Source organism: Typha latifolia, chromosome 3 (genome assembly GCF_019914945.1).
Source record: "Typha latifolia isolate L0001 chromosome 3, TyphaL0001v2, whole genome shotgun sequence".
NCBI classification, from domain to species: Eukaryota; Viridiplantae; Streptophyta; class Magnoliopsida; order Poales; family Typhaceae; genus Typha; species Typha latifolia.
The window spans coordinates 523071-549846 of NC_133088.1; the positions used below are offsets into that span (position 1 = coordinate 523071).

Consider the following 26776-nt stretch of genomic DNA (forward strand, 5'->3'; position numbering starts at 1 on the left):
AAAATTTCTTTATATTTGCATCTCTACTAGATAAGAAGCATATAATTATTATATTTACATCTCTACTAGTGAATTGAAAATGTGTATCACCCGTGGATGTAGACATATCGTTAAACCACGTAAATCTCGTCTCTCATTTATATTTTTTATAATTTATATATATTTAGAGTTCTTATTTGTGATTAGGTTAGGTGTTAGAAGTTCTTGACATTTAGTATCTTCATTGTAAATTTCTCATTTGATATTAATATTAACTTATTTAATATTTAATTTATCTTAATTTATTACTATTCCTATTGAATTGTGTTTTGGATGATTGTGAATAGCTTCAACTACCGCTTAGCCTTCGGGATTATTGCACAATATTACATGTGTGACAACATGAAGCCCACGTATCCATTCCAATGGACGTTGCATAAAAGGATGAAGGCTTTTGTGGTCTTTTCCTTGCATGTATTTTATATTTTGGTAGTACAAGAGAATGCTTCCTAATATATGTATGGCCATATGTGTATCTATACTCTATAGGTTGGGTTATGGAGTTAGTTGAGGATGAACATTTTATTATGATTAATCAATCTTCAAATTGATTTCTTAACGACGTTTTATGCCCTGTGGAATATTCATAAGAAAATCTTAGTCCGATTGGAAGACAGAGCCAAAGGTAAACGCTAGCACACAGCAATTGGACCCTAGCACACCACAAGACAACACACAGCAAAGGAAAGAAAATCATTGCTTGGTGGTTACTTGCTGTACGTTGACCCGTTAAAATGATAATTCTTCTATATAAGTGCTACTTTGTTGCAAGGAAGAATCACCACAAAAAGATCATCATATTCCAAAAGTTAACCATGGGAAAAATAGCACCATGCTTAGTGATTCTGATGCTCTTCTTCCTCCAACTGAGCTGCTCTTCTTTTAATGGCACGCGTTTGGAGCTGAAGTACATCTACTCGAACGGCAATCTCACCAAGTCGGAGCTCATCCACCGTGCCCTGACGGGCGACAAACACCGGATAGCAAGCTTGCGGTCTGCGTCTTCAGCATCGACAACCGGCGCCAATTTACCGATCCATTGGGGGAGTAGTGCTTACATCACCGACTTTGCGATCGGCACGCCGGCCCAAAGCATATCAGTGCTCGTCGACACCGGTAGTGATCTCATTTGGACCCAGTGCAAGTCTTGTACCACATGTTTCTCTCAGTCCACACCACCCTATGATCCCTCTCAATCATCCACTTACAAGAATCTCCCATGCGACAACACTCTATGCACAGCACTCCCAAAATATTCTTGCAGCCCGGACTGCACTTACCTCTACAGTTACGTCGGAGGTACATCGACTGAAGGCTATCTTTCAACGGAGACCTTCACCTTGGGCTCCGATGCTGTCCCTGGCATGGCCTTTGGGTGTGGCATAGTCAACAGTGATGCACCGGACAACTCCTCTGGCATTCTCGGCCTAAGCCGGGGAGACTTATCGCTGGTCTCTCAGTTGGGTGTGGGGAGGTTCTCCTATTGCCTCGCTTCCTATGGAGATCGCAGCACCAGCCCACTTCTCCTCGGATCTCTGGCGAACTTGAGCAGCAGCGCTATCCAATCTACCCCACTTGTGGAGAACCCAATTGCTCCCTTCTCATCCTTCTATTACCTCTCATTGGGAGGGATAACCATCGGTAATACATTGCTGCCGATCTCAAGCACGGCTTTCGAGCTGGCGGCGGATGGAAGCGGCGGACTCATCATCGATTCCGGCACGACGATCACCTATTTGATTGATGAAGCCTATCAGTTGGTGAAGCAAGAATTCATCACCCAAATGTCGGATCTACAGCCGGTCCAAGTATCCGGCGGGCTCGACCTCTGCTTCTCGGTGCCGGCCGGGACCACGTCGTTGTCGGTGCCGAGGATGGTGTTCAACTTTGAGGGCGCAGAAATGAGACTGCCGGGGAACAACTACTTCTTTTTGGATTCTGATAATGGATTGTTGTGCTTAATGATGAACAGTATGGAAGGGATATCCATATTTGGCAACTACCAGCAGCAGAACATGCACATACTCTACGATGTGGACAACGGACTTCTGTCTTTCGAGCCGGCCGAATGCAACCAGCTTTGAATTAAACGTTTTAGCTCATCATCTCGATTGACGGTCTGGTTTTGGATTTTCTCATGGCCTGCGTTGAAGCTTATGCATCCCGCCCAATCGACGTCGCATTAAAAATAAAGGCCTTGTACGTGCGTGTTCTTTGGGCTTGCGGTCCTATGTTTTCTTTTTTCCGGTCAAAGTCCTATGTGTTTCATTTCTTAATTTGTGAATAAAGTCATTGCTTTTTCAATGTGTGTGTGTGTATATATATATATATATATATAGAGAGAGAGAGAGAGAGAGAGAGAGAGAGAGAGAGAGAGAGAGAATATCTTTTGACCATTAACCAGTCGCCATCTAGGTCAAAAAGAAGAGAAAATTAAACGCAACATATATGTTTGTCAATTAAGTAGGGCAAGATGTGTGGTGTAATCCGCGTTAGAACTGACGTTTTATAAAAGATTGACTATATATATATACACATATATTGGACCAAAATTTTACATTAAAACTTCGAGAAAATATTTAGGACCCGTTTAACCATTCAATGTGCCTTGCGATTTAAAGAAACCTCTTGGAAGGTGAAAGAAAAGAATCTCCTTTCCTCTCTCCTAGTTGCTGTTTCATTTTTATGATCCAATGGCGGCATAACTAATGGATAATAAATGTTGAATATTTTTCTAACATATAACATAAAGTTAATAGTCCAACTTAGGCAATGAGTTCTGTGGCTGAACCAGATCAAGCGATTGACTAATAAACAGTTCGAAATGGTTGGTATCCAAACGAGGTGCTAAAATTCTAGTTCATCTACAAATCTAAAATACAGAAATATAAATCAAATTCTGATCGATGTATTTTGAGAACATATTCTTTTAAATTCTGATATACTAGAATTCTTCAGTCAAATGGAACACCATAACACTGTTTGCTTCGAACTACTTCGAAAGACCAACTGGATTAATTGTTTAAAATGTCATTATATCCAGCACAGCGTTCGTTGGCGCACATCTCCTTTCAAGTCGTGCATATATGATACTAATGTTTGCACCTCTCAGCACCAAAATTTAATTGATACCGACAAGCTTGAAAATAAAGAAAATGCTAAATAACCAATTGCCATAAGACATGTACAGCACCAAAACTTATATAATTTCTATTGAAAAAAAAAATAAAGAACATAAACTCTCCAAAGAGTGACCGTAGTTCTCATAGATGAGACCTTGTCATTAGATTTTTGCACACTGAATTCTCCTACGCAGAGAAATGACCAAACTAATCATCTTTAGAAAAGTAATATGTATCTATTAATTTCTTCCTAATAGTATTCTCTCTCAATACCCAGCAATCAAACATGGCCCAAATTCTACCGCTCTTTGTTCTCCTCCTCCTCCGCTTAGCCCTTCTAGCCATGTCTACACGGGATGGAATCCGAATTGAGCTCGCGTACATAGACTCCAAGAGCAACTTCACCACGACGGAGCTCATCCGGCGAGCAGTGGACCGGAGCACGGTACGCACCGGTCGTCTCCTCAGCCAGATTGCTTCTTCCCATAGCTCTACGGATAACGTCAATTCTCCGGTTCACGTGAGCACGGCTTCGTACCTGATGGAGCTCGCCATCGGCACGCCAGCCCTCAACTTCACCGCGATCGTCGACACGGGAAGCGACCTCATCTGGACCCAATGCCAACCTTGCGTTAAATGCTTCCCCCAGCCCTCACCCTTATACAACCCTTCTAAATCTTCTACGTTCTCCAAAATCCAATGTAACAGTACCTTATGCCAAGCCCTCCCTAGATCATCATGCTCACCGGATTGCAAGTACTTGTATACCTACGGCGACGGCAGCTCGACGCAAGGTTATCTCGCAACCGAGACTTTTACGTTTGGATCCACCAGTCCGGTCTCCGTCCCTGGTATCGGTTTCGGCTGCGGAACCCAAAATATCGGCACCACCGATAATTCCTCCGGCCTCGTGGGATTGGGGAGGGGGCCCTTATCATTGGTATCTCAATTGGGTATATCAAAGTTCTCTTATTGCTTCACTTCATTTGGTGATCCTACCACTAGCCCGCTTCTCCTTGGGTCGTTGGCTAACTTCAGTGGTGCTGCAACTAAGTCTACAAAGTTTGTCAAAAACCCTACTGCTGATCCGATGAGCTCCTTCTATTACCTCTCTTTGCAAGGGATAACGGTAGGGAAGAAACTTCTATCTATCCCACCAAGTGTGTTTCAATTGAATCAACATGGAAGTGGTGGGCTAATAATAGATTCCGGAACAACTATCACAGCCTTGGAGGAGATGGCATTCATCCCATTTATGCTGGCATTCCGGTCTCAGGTGAATCTGTCGGTGGCCGATGGGTCTAGTCTGGGGCTAAAACTTTGCTTCTCGGTGCCGGCTGGGCTGACGGCCGTCGAGATACCAAAGGTTATATTCCACTTCGATGGCGCCGACATGGAATTGCCGCCGGAGAACTTGATGGTGGAAGATCCGACGGCTAGGTTGCTGTGTTTGTTTATGGTGGGGACGAGGGGGATGTCGATATTTGGGAATTTCCAGCAGCAAAACATGCACATATTGTATGATCTCGATAAGGAAGTGCTAAAGTTTGAGCCGACTCAATGCAACAAGCTCTGAAATTTTTCAATAATTGTACCCTTTTCTGTGGTGCATTTGTTTGATGTCATGCTTAATTTGTTCTGGAAGATTTGGAGAATTTGATTGTGTTATGTCCAGTAAATTTTATTCCCTCATTCTACGTTAAAAAAATAAAATTCTTCCCTCTCGACGCGGTAGATAAATTATACATAACGAGGACATCCTATAAGGACTTGATCGTCTGCGAACCTCGCTGTAGGAATATGCTACACACATTTGGGGAGCATATCCGTTAATAGAGTATTTTACGTAGGCACATACGTAATTAAATAAATTTAGAGTGATATATAGTTAAACAAAGGCTTCTAGACCAGTATAATCAATAATTTAATTTTCTAATATAACGTGGAAATATTGCTCTAGCGTGATCACCATGACAACATGTAACGTATACTTAGAAAAAAGAAAAAAAGAATGAACACCGACAGAACCCACTATTGAAAACAATGTGATTATCTAAAACAAAATTATATGAAAGAAAGTGTTGGCTAATAATTAATGTCTACCGAAATCTGCGAGGATATGAGTTCGAATTATATGATAGCTAGCTAGAGAAAAAGCAAAGTTTAATGCATCGTTCCGCTTAGGTCGGCAAGTGGAGACTTTCTTAGTGGCAACTAATAATTCGCTATGAAACCATGGGATTTGGAAGCAACTCATTTCTAGATTCTAGCAATAATTAATCACATCAACACCAGAGTTAATCACGTTCCCGCGTGCCAATTCAAAAGGAGTATTGTCAACTTCGTGATTGATTCTTATGCTTAATTCCTTAGAAATACCACGAAAACCGATTCAGTTTACATTGTAATGGATTTAGAAAATGGAAGCCGTGAAAAGAAATAATATCAACTTCTTATCAACGGTTCTTCATGAACAGAAAATTAATCCAGTACTACTCCGCAACGTCCTCTATATATCTCGCTATATTTATTCACAACCATTCTCTTGGATTTGCATCTCACTGCAAGTATAGAAATACTTGCTCCTGAAACAACAAAATTATAAGCATGGCAACAGAGTATTTGCTCTTAATGTTCTCGCTCCTTTTTCTTCTACGTCCTTCGTATATAGACAAAAATCTAACTCTAATCACTAATATTTCTCTTATAATCCAAGGTTAAAATTGTACAATTCTATAAAAACTAACCAAAAGTATCAGTAATTAATATGATATGAAGGGTCACTCTTTTAGTTTGTAAGAGTAAACTACTCCTCCTTTATTTCTCTCTCCTAAGCGGCACACTTCTTGTGAAAAATAGTAAAAATTATTTTATTTACTTATTTGTAGGTTAGTTGAAGTAGCAAATTAGACGAGTGGGCAGAAGATTTAAAACCCAATTTTTTCTGCCATTTTTTTATTTATACCCTATCTTTGTAATGTTTATAATTTGAGCTTTATATTTTATAAATATTTGATTAAACATAGGGCTCAAGTTGTAAATATTGAAACAAATCACACGAAAATAAAGCCCTTCATACATTTAAGGTAAAATAAAAATAAAACCATATATTTTGATCAAATTATAAATAAAGTATGTTATTATTATTTTATAAATATGGTCATTTATTTACTAAAAAATTATATCAAGTCGCACCGTACCATTAGCGCGCATTAGATGACGCGTTCGGACTGGCCTCACTAGAATCAACGTGAACTAAATCTAGACTTGCTATAGTGTGGCTTGGTTTTTTTTTAATTATTTTTTTTACAGCAAAGGAAGGATTACAATAAAATAGAGGTATTTGTTTATTATATAATCAAAATATGGAGTGTTATATAATTTTTTTAATGTATTATAGATATAGATAGTTCAGCCCATATCTCCATGTATTCTTATTTTTTAAAATCCAAACCACCCTATGTCTGTCGAATTATCCATTATACTCCTTAATTTATTAATAAATTAAAATTCTCTATAATAAATAGCGGTTTGTATCGAATAATTGCTCTGGTATATACCCTTTTGGGGAACTAAAAGTAAACTTCTTACCTCTTCTAGAGTTGCGATTCCTCTCCTCATCAACCATCACATATTATTGCAACTTTTGAAAGGGAGAAGATATCTCAATCAGGTAATTAATTGTGGCAGCTGCTAAGGTGAATATTTTATATGCAATAATAGAGCCGCATCAATAAAATGTCTTAAAGGCTCTATTATAGAATTGTATATGTCTTACGTATGACTGGCTTCTTTATCTTCCATCTATAGAGGAAGTCAACTCGTTTGAAGTTCAATAATACATCCACTACGTAACTTCATCTTAAATGCAGCATACGTCATCATTTTTTCCTCTCTCTCTCTCTCTCTCTCTCTCTCTCTACCTATATATATATATATATATATATATATATATATACGTAGACATGTTATATATCTAATACGGTGCAAATTAGAACTGCATATACGATTTCGTATCTTGCACCATCTGCTTCTTTATATATTAGTTCTTAGCGTTCCTCTCAAACTATATCTTAGCGTACGAAATGTCTAAGATGATCCCTACTCTTCTACTATGTGCATTATTTCTCCAGCTTGTTTCTCAGACTGCTCCTACTCCAACTAGCCTCAGAATAAGCCTGAGCCACATCGACTCCACCAGAAATTTCACCGCTATAGAGCTCCTCCAGCGAGCTCTGCGGCGAAGTAACAACCGCATTGAGTTCGTCAAGGCGACGATGACTTCGTCGGAAGCTAGCGTCGAAAGCCACGTTCACTTCAGTGGCGGCGAGTACCTCATGGACCTCGCGATCGGCACACCGCAGCTCCCCTACTCGGCCATCCTCGACACCGGGAGCGACCTCATCTGGACCCAGTGCCAGCCCTGCCTCCAATGCTTCCCTCAGCCTTCTTTTATCTTTGATCCCTCCAAGTCCTCCACCTTCTCCGAGCTCTCCTGCAGTAGCTCAGTTTGTCAGGATCTCACCAACTCCTCCTGCCCTACTTCGCAATGCCAATACTACGCGGATTACTACAACGGTGCGTCTACCCAAGGCGTCCTCGCTACCGAGACCTTCACCTTCGCCTTCGGCTCGATCGATCAGGTCTCACTCGATGGCATCTTGTTTGGATGCGGTAATAGGAATGTAGGCGCCGACTTCTTCAACTCGTCTGGCATCGTCGGGCTCGGGTGGTCGCCGGTTTCCCTTGTGTCTCAGCTCGGTTCAGGGAAGTTCTCCTATTGTCTGACTTCCTTCATTGATTCTAATCTCACCAGCCATCTTCTATTAGGTTCCCTTTCAGTCATTAATACAACCTCAAACATATTAGTCCAATCAACACCACTACTTCGCAACCCTTATTACCCTAATTTCTATATCTCCTTACTAGGGATCTCCATTGGTGAAACCCTCCTACCAATCCCAAAGAACACGTTTGCAATAGAGGAGAATAGCGGAGCTGGTGGTATGATCATCGACTCTGGCACTACTGTTACATTTTTGGAGCAGGCTGGCTATGATGTGGTGAAGCAAGCTATCCAATCTCTGGTCCCACTGCCGTTAGCCGACGGGTCTTCGGTCGGGCTCGATCTCTGCTTTGCGTCCTCGTCCGCGACGCCTCCCGACATGCCGGACATGATCTTACACTTGGACCGCGGGAACATGACTTTACCTAGAGATAACTACATGTTCTTCGATTCCAGCAGCGCCGGTTTATTTTGCTTGGTGATGGCGGGAAACCACGGTTTGTCGATATTAGGTAACTATCAGCAGCAGAATTTCCAGATACTCTACGACGTTGCTACTGAGATGTTATCGTTTGTACCTGCGCAATGTCATCTGATGTAGAATAACGTTGAGGTCGTGTAATTCTGTATCTATATCGTTCTAATATGTCAATGCACTATCGATATATATATATATATATAATGATATATATTCTGCTAATTAGTATCTTTTTTATTATCTGTATTATATATATTTTTTCTACTCGTATTATTATTATTATTATTATTATTATTATGTGCGTCTCTTACCTTCTGCATTGAAACTATGCACGTATGATTTCGACTGCGAATACAAATAAAATGAATTTCCGTTTCTCCAATTGCAGCTGTTGGAACGTCCATACCAATCAAACATTAATAATTGCCAAAGTATTATTTTACAAGTCAACTGTTAAGCTGCATTTAATACTTTAATCTTTTTTCCGGTACGTGGCAGCAATTCCTTGGCTGCCGATTGCTAGCCATGCAGCCAAACTGGTTAATTGGGCAATATAATTGCTTCTACCTTACACGTCCTATACATTCACATCCAGTCAGCCATACATAGTTACATCAAGCTTATATATGTTTAGTGAAGTTCTTTGCCTACGAATGATTTCTTTTAAAAAAAGACTAATTGAGATTGCATTCGACAGTGAACAAATTACTTACTGGAAATATTTCTGGATGTCTTTGTTGATCCAATCCATTAGTCGACATATAAAATTAGGTCACATTTATTTCTAGCGAATGATGTTACCGAATTCATTACTGCTGATTTATGAGATATTCTCAAGATAATACAAGAAATATCTAATCATGAATCGAACCAATAGTTCGAATTTAGTCAATCCTTTTAGTTGCTTTGAATACTCAACTCCAAATTAACTGCAAGTTATAACTGCTCCTACCATTTTATATAACTTGTTAGGTTTTTAGTGTTGGCAATTGTGTACAAAATATTCTATGTATTTTTATACATATACATAAGCATTTATATAAGTTTTGAAAGTATTTAGATTAAAGAATTTCAAGATAAAAGGAGAAAGGTTTTGCGTTCGCATCACATTCGAATGTGGCGTTCAAACGTGCTCTCAGACGTTCACACATACAAAAAACGCGTTTAGACTGTTCAAACGCGTGCACAAGCGTTCCCACATACAGAGAATGCGAGGTCGTTCGAACGTGTGCACAAGCGATTGCACATACAGAGAATGCGTTCGGGCCGTTCGAACGCGTGTATAGGCGATTGCAAATACAGGAAACATTTTTTCTACCGTTTGAACGCAGTCAAGAGTTCGAACACAACTTACATACGTTCACAGCACATTCACACATACAGAGGAATGTATTTTCGCGTTCGAACTCAACCAATGAAAATAAAGTAATCGCGTTTTAACGCACTTAGGCCCGTTCGAATACACCTAAGAACAAGTCAGCTCATTCGAACACACTTGGGCCGCGTTCGAATGCACATATGTAATATGCAAATTTTGGATTTACATAAATTTGGATATGATTTAGATTTAGCTCTATCTTGATTACATATATAAGTATTGTGATGCCCTAACTCTAGGGTGGTTGATGAAGGCAATTAAAAGAAAGTTCTTGAGGCTGCATCGTTTCTTCTGCCAACAAGGTCTGTCTTTTCTATATCGCATCAAGCTTTCGTCTTAAGAGTCATCTAGACAAAGGACCAATCTCGAGGACTATTGAGGTTGGAGATCAATCACGGGAAGTAGTGAATCGTGGATTCTAGCGAGCAAGACTGAGAGAAACAAAATCGTGGAGATCGACGGGTTGTTTTGTGAGTCAGTCTTATAATTGATACTGTTTTAATGATTGGTTTTGATCCGAGTTTGAATCCGTGATTTTTTTCCCGTTTGGGGTTTTCCACGTAAAAATCTTAGTGTTCATCTTTATTTTTATTTTTTAATATTTATTTCATATTTTTTTAAGTAAAAGAATAATATTATTACCTAAGGTTTAGATACATATGTGTGTCTAGATTTACATTCGTATAGCCTACTTAGTACATGTATGTTATCTTATTTGGTTGTCCACCACGATGATTAGTTCTTTGTCGATTTCTTGTGTGGCTCATAGCTAGACTTATTATAAATTAAGATGTTTATTATTTACCTCTATCAGCATTAGATAGGGATCATCAAAATTCCCCATCCCTTTAAATGAATATTTCATAGATAAAAGCCCGTAGGCCTGAGACCAGCTCGAATCTGAACCTGGGTACAAAATTTGAAGCCCTGGGCCAGATCTCTGCGATGATCTGGAGACATAAGTCCATTGCCAATACTACAAACGCCCATTGATGCCAACGTCGTTATTAGTCCAACATTAGATGATGATGCCCAACGAGAATGCCAGTTCAGCAATTCTACAACCCGAGCACTGCACTTCATAGAGTAAACAGCTGATCCAAACTTCGAGCTTTCACTGCTGGGGTCTTGGCTACTGCCCATAGTTCCATTGCAAGGAAAGCGAAAAATATTAGAAATGTTTCCTTTCCACCAAGTCTTTTAAATAAATAAAGATTGCACGACTCTTAACTTTATTTAAATACTCTATAACTGCACCATAAAACATATATATGGATATGCATACATGTATGTGTGTATCTATAGGTTGGCTTATGGATTTAGTAGAGGATGTACGGTTTATTATGATTAAGCAATCCATCAAATTGATGTCTTAACGATGATTTTATACTGTGTCCGACGGGAATGCTCAGATACTATGAGGACTACGTGGTAAGCCGTAGCACACAGCATTTGGACCCATGTCCACTAGACGTGGCACCCACGTTTGCCATTATCTTTATCGTTGCTTGATGGTAACTTTGTTGCCCTTCTAGCTCTTTGTTTAGATTAGTTCTCTCATGGGTTACAGCTGAACATTCTTGCAAGTGTTGCATCATGAATAATACTAGACATCCGTATGATTGTCTAGATTATATTGAAGGCCAACTACGACGGCTTTGACCACAGTTGTCTAAATAATACTAATATTAACACATTGGTAAAAAAAATTGCAGTGTCATCTTCAGCAACCTCTCTTACTGCCTGCCTCAATTCTAATTCCTCGGATATAAGCCGTCTCTTCCTTGTTTCGCAGACTAACCTGTAGGAAAACTAAGGTTACTGTCGGTTGATAGTAAACAACTACAGATTCCGAGCACAACGTTCTCTTTGCTGCCTGATGAGAGTGGAGGGGTGGTCATGGACTCGGGTTCTTTTGAGACTTACCTACAGAAATAAGGATATGAGCAAGCGAAGCAGACACTTGCGTCCAATGTGAGCTTGTCTCAGGCGAATGGCTCGGTGATCGGGCTCGGCTTCTCGATCTCTGATCCAAGCCAACTTCTCACTATGCCCGCAATAACGCTACACTTTGATGATGGGGCTGATATGGTGTTGGATCCTTATAAGTACATGGCGTTATACGAGACATGATGTCAATTTGCTATGCTCAGCCATACTACCGGTCTATTTCGACCACGTATACCTTTTACTGTACTGAGTGTAACATGCAATGGTGTGTAAATAAGGAACTCAGTTTTTCGCACAATGGAGATGTGAAAGATTCGTGGTTTTATCATGCATGTTGTCTTAGTTGTTCTTGTGCTTTCTGATGCCATGTGTAATATACTGTATACACACTAGTGTATGATGCATGAAATAAAAATTGTGTTATATTTCTCGCATATTCCCCATCGGTGCTAAATGATTATTGCATAGAACAAATAAGCCCTTGAGCTTTGGGCCCAACGGGCTTGCACTAAATTAATACTGGCTTGATGGCCCGGACAAGCGATGATTCAAGAGCAGACCAAGTTTAGACCTTGAACGAGGCTAGGACTACTCAACAAAGCCCACAGGCTCGATCCTGGGCCCGAACCCTGCCTCCCGCTCTTCTTCCGCGTCCATACACTGTCTTCTTCCTCTCTTCAGCCTTTCCTCCTCTCCGTTTGTGTTATCTCTCCTCGTCTCCATGGGTGTAAACAAGTTAAGTTTTAGCGAGCAGGCCTTAGCTCCTCCCTACTATCTCCAGCTCAACAAGGCTCGATAGATTAATGGGCTTATTGGGCCGAGCCTGATATATATAATAAAATAAATTCTTAAAACTAAATAGTATAAAAATATAAATTCTAAAATATAAAATTAGCATATACAGTAAACTAAAAACAGTAAACAATTAATATAAAAATTCCACTTATTCATGTGAATATATTATAATGCATCCTCATGAGCCGGCAGCATTTTTGACACCCCTACTTGTCTCCTCCCTATACACATTGAATTATCAGCAATATATCCATTCAAATAATAATTTGTTAAACGTCACTAACATAATTGTACATACAAGTAAAATGATTTCCTAGCCGCTTCTCCCGTTGCGGTTGGCACGTCAAGTTTCCGTCGAACATAACCAAGTATTTCAGATCTCAGTGATAAGAGGCGTAGAAGCTAACAAACATTTTATGGCATTAATATACAAGTAAACGCGATAAATAAACATGTAGCCTATGGTTATCTTTGCAAACTATGTGCATGATGACCATTCGTTCCTCCTCTACCGCTTGATTATTGAGTCTATGTATAATTGCGCACAATTATACATACTTTATTGCGTTGAGATTTGCATCGTACAGCCTTGATCTTTGTGGGCACCAAATCATCTACTAGAGAGTTGCCCACAACGTCCTCTCTCTCTCTCTCTCTCTCTCTCTCTCTCTCCATCTCTATATATATTCAAAACCATTCTCTCAGTACTTGCACTTCACTGCATATCTGCAAGTCAAGTTCTTATACTTGCTTTTGAAACAATTAAATAAATGGCCACAAAGTATGCGGTTGTAACGCTTTTCGTCCTCATTCTTCTTCCTTTTTCCTTATCCGCTCCGACGGGATTGTTCAAAATTTTGTCCAAGACCGCACGCCGCGCCTATAAGGTGATTGACAAAATACCGTCGATGTCCCCCGCCGACGGCAACATCAAATATCGCAACATCACATATCCTTACATCAACATCACAGATCAGTATTACATCGACGTCGCGATCGGCACCCCAAAGGTGTCCTACGCCCACGCCTTGTTGGACATGAGCAGTGATCTCATCTGGACCAATTGCGACTCCTCCAAATCCACCACCTCCACCGTGATCCCATGCCCCAGAGAGTGCTCATCTCTATTGGGGAATCTCGAATGCCCCAAAGAGTGCTCATACAACTTCACCTACGATGACCAGGATTCCACCCAAGTTGCTCTAGCGAGAGATTACTTTACCTTGGGGAACTTGACCTTAGAAAAACCCCTTGACATCGTCTTCGGGTGCGGCACCCAGAACAATGGCTTCTTCAGCAACCTCTCTGGCATCATCGGGTTGGGAAGGGGGAATCTCTCCCTCGTATCCCAAATGGGTTACGGGAATTTCTCTTACTGCCTCAATTCTAACTACTCGGATATAAGCCCTCTCTTCCTTGTTTCGCAACCAAACTTGTATGGGAACCAAGTTAATTCCACTCCTCTAATCCGAAACCCTCACTACACCAGCGCGTACTACGTCAACCTAATAGGGATATCGGTTGATAGTAAACGCCTACGGATTCCAAGCTCCACGTTCTCTTTGCAGCCAGACGGGAGTGGAGGGGTGCTCCTGGACTCGGGTATTTTTTTTTACTTACCTACAGAAAGACGGGTATGAGCAAGTGAAGGAGGCCATTTTGTCTTTTGTGGCCTTGTCCCAGGCGAGTGGCTCAACGATCGGGCTCGACCTCTGCTTCTCAGTCTCTGATCCGAACCAACTTCGCGCCATGCCGACAATAACATTGCATTTCGGCGGGGCCAATATGGTGCTGGATCCTTATTATTACATGGTGTACGACGATAATAGTGGTCTGCTATGCTCGACTTTGCTACCAACACCGTACGATGGGTTATCGGTCTTGGGATACCAACTACAGGAAGATAAGCGCATGTTCTTTGATCTCAAGAATTCAATACTATCTTTCTATGAGGTGGACTGCAGAAGCTCTACGATGCAACTAGTTTCTGAGTCGGGTTCGGATTTATCTTTTAAAGTTGGAGTTGGATTTTATTTTCAAATTCTAGCCGGGTTTATGTTTCAAGTCTTAGTCGGGTTTATCTTTTAGAATTATTTTAAATTATGAGTTTTATTTTTCTGAATTTATTTAGGATTAATGGTTGTAAATAATAAGGAACTCACGTTTCAATTCGCACTCCATATGAGCGTAGGAAACGTGAAAGATCCATGGTTGCATGCTTGTTGTCTTAGTTATAGTGCTTTCTGATGTCATGTGTAATATTGCACACTAGTGTACAATACATGAAATAAAAATCGTGTTAATTACTGGCAAATGACTTGGATCCTTTTTCTTTAATTACGAGGCCGACATGATCGAGTGAAAGCTAGCCCACATCAATCGACACCTCTACTTCAAAACCCTTTCTTCACGAGCGCATACTATATCAACATGATAGGGGTATCGATTGGTGATGAGCTCCTGCCGATCGCAAACACAACCTTTGGTTTGCAACCTAACGGAAATAGCGGGGACCTGGACTCCAAAAGCTTCATAACTTACCTACAGAAAGAAGGCTATAAAAAGGTGAAGCAGGTCCTTCTGTCTCACCTGGCCTTGCCCGTTGCGGACACGTCAGTTGCCGGAGTGGATCTCTGCTTCTCGTTGTCGGATCCCAGCCAAGTGCCTTCGTTTCCTCCTATGGCATTGCATTTTGTCGGCGGGTCCGATGTGGTGCTGCAGCCGAACGATTACATGGATAGACATGACTAATGGTCTGCTGTGCTTAACTATGCTACCGAGTGACGGGATATCGGTCTTGGGAAATCTACAACAGGCGGACAAGCACATCTTCTTCGATCTCAAGAATTCAGTGTTTTCTTTCCAGACGGTGAACTGCAGTGCTTTCAGCTGATCCGGTTCGGCCACGCATCCTTTTAAGTCTGCGAGTGTGCTGTGCCTGTGGTGTGTATCCTTATGGCTTAACTAAGGAACTCACATTTTCGCACTCTATATGAGTGTTGGAAATGTGACTGATCCGTGGTTGCATGTTGGCTTGGTTGTTGTGCTTTCTGATGTCAGTATGTACACATATACACGCACTAGAGTGTAAGAATACGTACGTGAAATAAAAATAGCGTTAATTAATCGCAGATGACTTTTAACGAATTAATTAGTACTTATTTTTATGAGATACACTACCATCCGGAAAACTTGTAGCTTGTAAGGACCTGTAAATGATGCTTTAAATTACGCTTCCTGATATAACTGCTCCTACATGTACGTCATCATTTTCAAGCGGAATGGATAATTAAGCCTGTTACCATCTAATAATTAAGTTTGACGTTAAAACCAGCGCCATTATTCTCGAGATATACAACAAGAAATATCTGATCATGAATCGAAACAATAGTTCGAATTTACTCAAGCCTTTCAGTTGCTTTTAATGCTCAACTCGCTCGTGACATGCTGCATTCTTATAGCCTACTTACTGCATGTACGTTATCTTGTTCGTCTATCACCCTGATTAGTTTTGTTTAATTCTAGCTTTTCTCGTAAAGTTATTATAGTATAAGATGTTGTAAGATATAGATACATCTCTTTACCTCTATCTGTAGAAGACCGCAGGCTGTACTTAGTCTTAAAGAGTTTGAACTAAGTGCATCCTACCCAGAAGTTCCAAAGCAGCCTAAGATACAAAACCAGACCAAGTTGAGGCGTTAAACAGATGATTTATGTGTTTTATAACTATTGATTATTATAGTGTTTGATTTGATTTTAAAAACAAATTTATAATTTTTTAATCCTTGGTTGATAAAAGAGTTTTTCACATAAAAAGTTTATGTAGTTAAGTGTTGCTTTTGCGTATCATATTTAATTTTTATTTAACAGTTTTGATTTGAAAAATATCTTCTAGATCAGTTTTTAAAACTTCAAAATATAAGTTGAGCGAGGTTTATTATATATTTATTACAAATCTCCGGCCCTCCCGAAATGCCTCTTGAATAGGACAAATAAGCCTGCAGGCTTTTCTCAGGCCCAACGAGCCCACGTATTATTTGCAGGCCGGCTCGCCGGCCCCTAAACGAAGCTCACCCCATTCTCTTTCTTTCCCCTCTATATTCACCGCCACGATAATGTTCCATTTCAATGACTAAGTATAATTTGATAGTGGGTGACATTTGGTGATATAAGAGCTCGTACGTAACCAGTAAATAAATTGATTTCCTATACGATATTATATAATATGGTACAATTTGACGGACAACAAAAAATATTCTTTCCGTTTTTTTTTATAATTAAAGCTGGTTGGTAGATAATTCGTTTTAATTCCAAACAAATTTTACAAGCTTGATACAAAAGAAAAAAAAAGAGAGATATTTTCATAAGCCCCACTTGATATAGCATGAAAACACAAGTATCAAGCCGAAAAGGCAAAGAAGTTCTAAGTAAGATAGCACCTAAATTATTCTTCTAAGTTAATTGTACCGCTGAGTCATTAATTGAGTCGAGCCGTTGAATAAGCCACCAAATAATTTTTTCATAACCTCCTTAATCATAAAAAAAGAGCACCCGCGTTGGTTGGTTCTATAGTCTATACATACTTTTTTTTTCCTTTTTGATCATTCATGAACTTGAAGGTTAGATATGGGCTGGACAAATGGTCAATCATCCATAAATACAGAGTCACGTTAGGCCCCACCGAGCTTGTTTTAACCGTTACGTTGTCAAGCTGTTATTCTAAGCTAACTGCACTGCCGAGTCATCAACTGAATCGAGCTAAGCCACCAAACCACCAACCACTAAATAATTTCTTCATAAAATTATTTAGAATTAGAGTAAAACTCATACCACCGTGGTCATGTGCAAAATACCTACCAATTGGTTATAGTCTATACATACCATATATATTTATGTATAACCACAACTAGGACGCTTAGCAAATTGTCTGCGGAATGGATTGCAGGAACTTGGACACATTCAGAACACTTGGAGCTGGCTTATTCATCCAATTGTGGGTTGCCAAGTCATCAATAATTAATATGGCCCACACTCCAATTTAGACTGCCCAAAAAAAGGCTTTTATCACGTAATATGTGCATGTGCATGATGTGTGTGTGTGTGTGCGTGTGTGCATGACACGAGACTAAGAGCGGTCAATGTGTTCAGTGAAAATAGGATTTGCTTAATCCACATCCATTCATATTATGCATTCCGATACAGATTTATATAAGGATATTAAACAAATATTAAAAAAAAAATATTTTAATTAAATGAATACGGATAATTTTCGAATACAGATCGAATAATTTTTTGATAGAGGATTATATCTTAAACAAATACATATCAAATTTTAAACGAATTATAATATTTCTTTTAGATATAATTAATATAAAATATTAAGAGTTTAAACACATAATTTTTTTGTATGTCAAATACATATAAATTTAGTAAAATCAATCTCTACAAATAATATAGAAGAAATTATTAGTAACAATATTAATATTCATTATTTAAATAAGCAAATTAAAAAGTGTAAATTATTTTAAAAAATATGCGGATAAATATTATCCGATATTTGTAATTCATATCCGAGTTTTTTTTATCCATATCCAGGGTTTTTTTCTTAAAATTTTTTATCTGTATCTGAATTCATATATAGGTCTAATAAATTTTTTTTACTCGAATGCTATTCGAATGGGTCTGATTGCTGGTCCTAACTCCGACCTGTTTCCACCCTAGATCATACACAATGAGAGCAATGTGTGCAGCGTTCACTGATTGACGGATGCATATTTTCGACTGACATTGATCTGAATAACATGAATTCCAAGTTAAAGTCGGTCATCCATGGCATTTAGTTCAAGGGCCAAACCGGTTGCTTTTCAGTACAGTGATGGCGTGAAAGTAAAAGTCAATTAGACACTTGAGCCAAGAAAGCTATATTATTGGGATTTAGTGCGGTGCCCAGGCGATAAGTTACCCTTTTGTGGCTAGAAATATTCTAATAAGAAAAGACTAAACCCACGAATACTCTATATTGAATAAAATTCAGCAAAAGAATTCTTCGGAAGATAGCACAAGCAACAGCTTTCACAAATAGTGTAATTTGAAGCTGATGCTATTCTAGCGAAGACTAGTCACACAGGTAATTTGGATACAACGGACTCAAGTTTAGTTTGCACGATGAGACTTTTCTTACGTTAACTCGAGCAACTTATCAACAAATGGTTCTTCTTGGATACCAACAAATGTTTAAGTAACAACTGATGTATATTTGTTCATATTATAATTTTTTAATGTCACTAACTACACTGTTGATATTATAATCTGTATTTGGGAGCATTGCAACACTTTCATTCCGGTTAATTAATTCTCTATTTATATGCAACCCCGACTGCGTCGAAACCAACTCGTCCAAAACTGAAGAACTAGCAAGATCAGCAATGGACTTCGCACAAAAACAACCCTTCTCCGGAGATACAAGTCCACTGCTACTGCACTAACCACCCAATATTGATGCGAACATCGTTCCTATTCCAATGTTAGAAGATGGTGTTCGACGAGAATTCATGTGCTCTGATCTCTATGATGCTGCGACATCAGGAAACAAATATAAAGTAGACAATCTATTAGGATATACCAAAGAAAGTGTTTCTCATGGCCTCGGCGTCCATTGCCCCTGCCGCCTTAGCGAGGTCACCCCCAAGAGGAACACGGTGCTTCACATAGCCGCGGGGCTTGGTCACATCGGCCTTGCAGAGGTGGTGTGCAGCAAAGACGCGTCCCTATTGTTATCTGAGAACTTGAGGTCTGTGAATTCACCATATTCTCTACAAAATTTATTCAAATAGCTGCAATACTAGATGATATTCTTAAGAAAAGCTTAAGCTAATAGATAGCGGTGGCTTTAATCTTTTACATTTTAACAAGGTCTGAGACCCCGCTGTTCTGCGCGGCGAGGGAAGGGCACCATGATATGGTCTCCCTCATCATCCGTTTGGCTCAGGAATACGGCATCGGAAGGGACGAGGTCCTAGGGAAGAAGGATAACAGGGGAAACACTGCTTTGCATGAGGCGGCACGACACGATCATGGCAAAGTGGCGAAGGTCCTGATGACGGCGGCTCCGGCATTGGCATCGGTGGTGAACCAATCTGATATGTCTCCTTTGTACGTGGCCGCCATGAGAAAGTCTAAAGGTATTGTGCAGACTTTGATACAGTATAAGGATGCATCATTTGCTGGGCCAAACCGGAAAACCGCGTTACATGCAGCCGTTCTTCAAAGCAGAGGCAAGTATATAATTTCCTTTACCAAATAGCTTGAAACTAGCTAGAATTGAAGAGTTATAGATGCAAAATTACCTAGTCTTGACACTATCCACTATCTTTAACATTAGATATAACATCAATGCTGCTCGATTGGCAGCCTACGCTGGCCAATATATGTGATGACTCCAACAGCACTCCATTGCATTATGCTGCATCTGACAGTGATATAGAGATAGTGAAAATGCTGTTAGGTTCTCCTTCATCTGCGGTTTATTTGCAAGACGAACATGGCTGGTCACCAATACATGTTGCAGCACGCATGGGTCATGTTAAGGTAATCGATTTGCTCATAAAAAAATGCCCTGATTCTGTCGAGATTCTTGACAAGCAAGGTAGGAACTTTCTTCATGCTGGAGTTGAAAGCGGAAGGCCCTCGGTTGCTGGCTATGTTCGTCGGCGTTCAGGACTAGTGAAGCTTATAAATGAGCAAGATAACCGAGGAAACACACCACTGCATTTGGCAGTACTCAGACAGAATTCAGATACTGTTTTTGAAATTTTGAAGGCCAAAGGTGTACAAACAAGCATTACGAATAATGAGGGACGTACGCCGCTTGATCTTACTGATAGATTAAGGAGCTCCTTCCACATGGTATAGACTCTACGTACACTTGATACATTTGAAATTATGAACATTTGGACTAAGATAATTTTACGTAAAGTTCACCTTTTATTGTTCGACTTTTAGCATATCAAAGTACTTCTCGTAGTACTTTTGACGATTGTCTTACCATAGCACCAATTAGTAAGGTTGATAAAGATTAAGAAAGTGGATTACATACTTAGATCTTGATTACTTTGAAATATGCAGATACGTATCTTGGTGGCCTTGAGTGTTTCTGGATCCCAGTTCAGTTCGCAACGTCAAGACCATCTGAAGCCTTGGAATGCTAAAGGCGTACATAAGGGAACCGAAAAGAACCTTACCATCGTTGCAGTACTAATCGCTACCATCGCCTTCTCTGTCACATTCAACGTGCCCGGTGGGTACGACGATCACGGTAAAGCGAATGTAGGTGACACAATCCAGTACAAAGTGTTCATGTTGTTTGATACCATAGCTATGGCCTATTCGGTTATTGCCACTATATCGCTCGTAGCTGAAAGGGCACTTCATGCAGATCCTCAACTACCTACATTTATCAACGCGGCGTTTTGTGTGTGGATTGCACTAGTAAGCATGAACATAGCTTTTATTGCAGCTGCAGTCATTGCGATGGGGAAGTGTAACACCTATAACTTCGTCGCTGCGCTTTCAATATATGCCATCATTTATCTTATCAGAATTCTATACAATATGGGTCGAGTAGCACCAATTGGTGCACTAGTACAATTTCAACTTCGTAAGTATCAAAGTAATCAGAAGCACACGAGGAGGCGTATCGAATGGCAGTATGAGACTGTTTCTCCATTAGTTAAGGGAATTTTTCAGCTCATTCTAGTAAATTTAGTTGTTTATGTTGCAATGTTTATTGCATTACGATACATAATGAATAACTAGTCCGGATTGGAGCGGTGTTGTGTGGTACTGTGATGTGGAGTCTTGTGTTGAAATAATTAAAAGGAGATAATGTTTCAGTTATCCATAGAGTATAGCGTACCAAGTTTGGCCAGCATTAATTTTGCATGTTGGCTTAGTTATTGTACTTTCTGATCTCAATATATGCATACTAATATATTACAAACTAATGCACGAGCCAAAAAGAGGTCTATTATATATAACAAATGCCTATCCCCACTTAAATGATTATCTAATATAACAGACGAGCCCGCAGGCTTTACTCAGGTCCAACGAGCTTGCATTAAGTGCACCCGTAGCTGGAAGGCCCATAAATGAGAAGATCCAACCAGGATCTAACCAAATCTCTCTCTCTCTCTCTCTTCTTATTCTTCTTTTCGAAGAAAGAATTTAGGCTTTCAACTAGGCTTCAGCTGCTCAAAAAAAACCCATAAGCCTTAGACTTGCTTGAACCGAACCCTGAACTTAAACCTGAGAATAAAACTTAGGCTTGATTACACTTTTAATTGGACTACCACCTCTCCTTTTAATAACAAAAAGAGATAGATACACACGGTAATAACAATTACAATAAAACGATATGATTCGAGCTTATATAAATTTAATCAAGTTCTTCCACTACGTTTTTTTTTTCTTTGGAAAAAGACTGATTGAGATTGGATTTGATAGCCAACAGATTACTTAGTAAAGAAATATTTCTGGATCTCCTTGTTGATCAAGTCCACTACCAACATAGCTGACGATACAATTAAAATATAGGTAGAGTTTATTTCTAATGACTTTAGGTGTCCACACGTGGAACAAATGTGAAGTAGAAGTAGCAATTCTATTTGTTATTATCAAAATTAAAAATTATTTTAGAAATAATTATTTTTATGTTTACTTATATTTTAGTATAAAATTGTGTAGTAATTATCATTGATGTAATATAAAGTGATAGAAAAGATAAAAATTATTATAAATATCTTTTGATTTGATATAGAGTATGTTAATAGAATAAATATAAAGGGTAAATTGGTAATTGGATTAGTTTTTGTATTCTAGAATAGGACTATTCATGATGTTTAATTGTTCTTCTAAAATAAGAAATTATATTTCAAAAATAATAAATGGGGGCTTAAGGAATTAATTACTACTTATTCTATGAGGTTTACTACTATCCGGAAACTTGTAGCTCGTAAGGACCCGGTTCGAGCTGAATGGATCATTAAGCACATTAACATCTAATTAGTTTGATTTTAAAACCAGCACAATTAATTAATCTCAAGATAATGCATCAAGAAATTTACACTCAGAAATATTTGAACTCGTGACCTCCTGTCACATATTGGTATGCTCCATTACTGCAGCATTCTCATTCTTATAAGTAATGAATATATGTTATCTTGGTCGTTCATCGCCTAGACTATCAAATTGCTTCTTCTTGGATTAATTCTTATAAGTAATGAACATATTTGTTGGTTTCCAAGAAGAACAAATGCTTCTTCTTGGAAACCAACAAATGTTAAATAACAAATTATATAATATCGATTCACATTATATCTTTCCTAAAGTCACGAACTATTCTGTTGATATACTATAATTTGTACTTTACCGGGACGTTTAGGTACGCCAATATTCGTGGAAGCGATCAAATATTCCATGGCACTAATAGCTAACATACATTGGTGGCCTCATAGCCTGGTTGAGCTTGCCGCCTTTGATAGCGAACAAATTGCTTACTGAAAATATTTCTAGATCTTTTTATTGATCCAGTCCATTAGTCGACCTAGGTGATGACACAATTTAAAATTTCTTTATTCAGTAGTGGTCGTGTGTCATATGTGTGATGTCATCACTAGAGAATCTAATAAGATTTTTGTGTTGTTAAATATATATAAAATATTAATATGTATAAGTGATTTTAAGATTTATAGAAAAGAATTTAAGTTTTGGAGCAACTTAAGTCACGTACGTGGTTTGTAAACGTTCTAATTTACATAAACATAGAAAAGATTGTTCAAATGCATTCTAGTAGTTGTTTGAAGTTATTGTAATAGCATAGTTAGTTCGTTCCAATGAGAATTCTTGCATTCTAATAAGATCATGGATTTTCATGAAATCTACTAGTCCATGAGATTTTGTTAGACATCTATCTCGACCGGAATCAACTTCTGCCCGTTGAGGTTTTCATCGTCTTTTCTAACAAATGATTTCTATTCTTGAGAGTTACTAAGAAGGTAAATCAATCTCAAAAGTTTTCCACAAGAAGTAATAAATTGCAGGATCTAGCAAGTAAGATTGTTTTAGAGAAGAGTCATAAGTATTAACAAGGTTCTATAAGTTAGTCTTATAAACTGCTATAATATATTAGTGATTAGTTTGATTCGAGTTTTGATCTGTAATTTTTTATCCGATTTGAGATTTTTTTTATGTAAAAATATTGGCATTCATCTTTGCTTAACCTTTTGATTATTATTATGCATTATTGATTATAGAAAAATTTGTATATAACAACCTATCTTTTTAAACTAAATTATGAAAATATCATCAACCAAATTATATTAAGGGTATTTTACTTATTTTAGATATTATAGACAATTTTAGTTATTCTAAAAATAAAATATCTCTACTTAACATAATACTGTCACAATTTTAGTTTAAATCTAACCTAGGGTATTTTTTTGCATATATTCGCTAAATCATATGACTCAATTTATAAATAGTAAAAATATAAGATGTAAATTATAATTTCATTAAAAAGTAAGAGATTATATGCAAATTTAAAAATAATTATATTAAGCAAGGGTTTGAGAAATCATCCCTAGGGTTTAGATATTTTCAAATATAAGAATAAAAATAACTGATGACTGTTTGTACAAGTAAAAAAATTTCCATTTGCTACCTTTTAACTTGTACGTACGCTATCAATTGCAAGAATGTTAATCTCAACCAAGCTCACCTATTGCCATTAGGGGATAAAGCTTCGGAGTGAAGAATCTACAATTGATAATTAACCCTTGTTAATCGATCGTGATAAGGAATAAGTTACTCTGAGAAAATTCTCCCACTGCCCGACTTAGGTAGGTGATATTGTTTCTGACATTTGGTCAGCAAGTAAAACCAATTTAAATAGTTAATAAAATAACAATTTGTATTTGAACGGTTTTTCTTGTACACCACACATATTTATCCATCATACGGATTGACCACGAAGTCCTCTCTCTCTCTCTCTCTCTCTCTCTCTCTCTCTCTCTCTCTCTCTCTCTCTCTCTCTCTCTCTCTCTCTCTATATATATATATATATATATATCTGTGTGTGTATATGTATACCCATAGCTATTCTCCCTGCAGACTTGCATCTTAGAAAAGATCTATAGTTCTTATTCTTCCACTTGAAACATTTCTTTGTAAGCATGGCCACAAAGTTTGTACTTGTATTAATGACCTTTATCCTCTTTCTTGCTCCTGCCACCTCTATCCCGGTTCCGACAAGCATTTGGAGAGGACTCAGAGCACTCACTAGGAATAAATATGTGCGGAAGCTTGCTAAAGATGCCATTAAGGACTTTATTAAGAACAAAACCGAGAACTATATGAAGGATCCCGTTTATTATAACTTCACATCAAACAAGCCACTGGGCGGAGTCAACCATCAACAATCGGAAGGCATCGTCGCTGCATACCACTTCGACATTGAAATCGGTGATCCCCCAGTGTCCTACTCCGGCATCATGGACACAGTAGGCTCCCTCATCTGGACCCAGTGCAAGCCCTGTGCCGGCGCATGCTTTCCTCAGGCAGATCCCATCTTCGACCCATCTGAATCCAAGACCTTCTCCGTGCTCCCTTGTGACAGCTCCTTTTGTCCACCCGCATCGGAGTCTGATTGCTCCAATGAGTGCAACTACACATACATCTACAACAACGAGTTCTTCACTCATGGCGTGCTCGCTAACGAGACCTTCACCATTACTGAGACCCCCTTTCCAGATATAGTCTTCGGTTGCGGGAATCTGAATGAATGCAACTATGACAACGCGTCGGGCGTTATCGGGTTCGGGAGGGACAAATGGTCCCTGGTATCCCAACTACGTCTTGACAACTTCTCCTACTGTCTTAATTCTAATGTCTTTGATGGCGGCTCTATCTTCTTTAATTACAAGGCCAACATGACGAGTGAAAGTCCACTTCAATCCACACCTCTACTTCAAAACCCTTACTTCACGAGCGCATATTATGTCAACCTGATAGGGATATCGGTTGGTGATGAGCCCCTACCGATCCCATTTTTAGTTTGCAACCGAACGGCAATGGTGGGGTGCTCCTGGACTCCAAAAGCTTCATAACTTACCTACAGAAAGAAGGCTATAAAAAGGTGAAGCAGGCCCTTCTGTCTAACGTGACCTTGCCCGTTGCGGACACGTCAGTAGCCGGACCATTTCTCTGCTTCTCGTCGTCGGATCCCAGCCAAGTGCCTCCGTTTCCTCCTATGACATTGCATTTTGACGGCGGGGCCGATATGGTCTTGCAGCAGAACGACTACATGTGGATAGACGAGACTGATGGTTTGCTATGCTTAACTATGCTACCGAGTGATGAGATATCGGTCTTGGGAAATCTACAACTGACGAACAAGCACATCTTCTTCGATCTCAAAAATAGAATGTTTTCTTTCCAGACGGCGGACTGCAGTGCCTTCATCAGCTGATCCAGTTCGGCCATGCATCCTTTTCAGTCTACCAGTGTGTTGCGGTGTGCGTCCGTTTGGTTTAAATAAAGGAACTCATATTAATATCCGCATTCCATATGAGTGTTGGAAACATGAGTTATCCGTAGTTGCATGTTGGTCTGGTTGTTGTGTTTTCTGATGTCAGTATGTATACCTATACACACAATAGTGTGTAATACGTGAAATAAAAATTGCGTTAACTAATCACAGATGAGTTTTAACGAATTAATTACTACTTTTTATGACATATACTACTATCCAGAAAACTTGTATCTTGTAACTACTCCTACTGCCTCAAATCTAATTCTTCGGAGATAATCCCACTCTTCCTTAATGTTTCGCAGCCTAACCTGCAAGGAACCAAAGTTCTTTGGATCTCAAGCCTTTAATTCAAGACGGCGAACTGCAGCGCCTTCACCCGATCTATTTCGGCCATCATGTATACCTTTTAGTCTACGAGTGTGCAGCGGTGTGTAGATAAGGAACTCACCTTGTCGCACTCTAATACGAGTGATGGAAACGTGAAAGATCCACGGTTTCATGCATGTTGTCTTAGTTAATCTTGCGCTTCCTGATGTCATGTATAATATACTGTATATATACTAGTGTATAATACATGAAATAAGAATGGTGTTGTACTTCTCGCAAATTCCCTATCAGTGCAAAATGACTATTGCATAGAACA

General features: G+C 39.0%; 6 protein-coding genes across 7 annotated transcripts; all 6 read left to right on the forward strand.

The window, feature by feature from the left end:
• The first annotated feature begins 854 nt into the window (after nt 1-854).
• On the forward strand, nt 855-2123 carry LOC140783459 (aspartic proteinase nepenthesin-1-like). Its single transcript, XM_073130350.1, has one exon. It carries the CDS (start codon nt 855-857, stop codon nt 2121-2123), a length of 1269 nt encoding a protein of 422 aa, XP_072986451.1.
• A 1324-nt stretch (nt 2124-3447) lies between these two features.
• LOC140783460 (aspartic proteinase nepenthesin-1-like) lies at nt 3448-4737 on the forward strand. The gene has a single exon (XM_073130351.1). The coding sequence runs from the start codon at nt 3448-3450 to the stop codon at nt 4735-4737; it is 1290 nt and encodes a 429-aa protein (XP_072986452.1).
• Nucleotides 4738-7246: 2509 nt separating this feature from the next.
• LOC140783461 (aspartic proteinase nepenthesin-1-like) lies at nt 7247-8548 on the forward strand. The gene has a single exon (XM_073130352.1). It carries the CDS (start codon nt 7247-7249, stop codon nt 8546-8548), a length of 1302 nt encoding a protein of 433 aa, XP_072986453.1.
• Nucleotides 8549-13456: 4908 nt separating this feature from the next.
• On the forward strand, nt 13457-15441 carry LOC140783463 (aspartic proteinase nepenthesin-2-like). Its single transcript, XM_073130354.1, has 2 exons — nt 13457-14150; nt 15206-15441. The coding sequence occupies exons 1-2, from the start codon at nt 13457-13459 to the stop codon at nt 15439-15441; spliced, it is 930 nt and encodes a 309-aa protein (XP_072986455.1).
• Nucleotides 15442-18862: 3421 nt separating this feature from the next.
• Nucleotides 18863-21443, forward strand: LOC140784584 (protein ACCELERATED CELL DEATH 6-like). Of its 2 annotated transcripts, XM_073132077.1 has the most exons (5): nt 18863-19338; nt 19461-19822; nt 19930-20453; nt 20673-20873; nt 20983-21171. In XM_073132077.1, exons 1-5 carry the CDS (start codon nt 19070-19072, stop codon nt 21034-21036), a joined length of 1410 nt encoding a protein of 469 aa, XP_072988178.1. In that variant the 5' UTR covers nt 18863-19069; the 3' UTR covers nt 21037-21171. The 2 variants fall into 2 exon arrangements, with proteins under 2 accessions (XP_072988178.1, XP_072988177.1); XM_073132076.1 differs by having other exon boundaries at nt 18865-19338; nt 20673-21443.
• Nucleotides 21444-24775: 3332 nt separating this feature from the next.
• On the forward strand, nt 24776-26070 carry LOC140783466 (aspartic proteinase nepenthesin-1-like). Its single transcript, XM_073130357.1, has 2 exons — nt 24776-25434; nt 25656-26070. The coding sequence occupies exons 1-2, from the start codon at nt 24776-24778 to the stop codon at nt 26068-26070; spliced, it is 1074 nt and encodes a 357-aa protein (XP_072986458.1).
• Nucleotides 26071-26776: the final 706 nt, after the last annotated feature.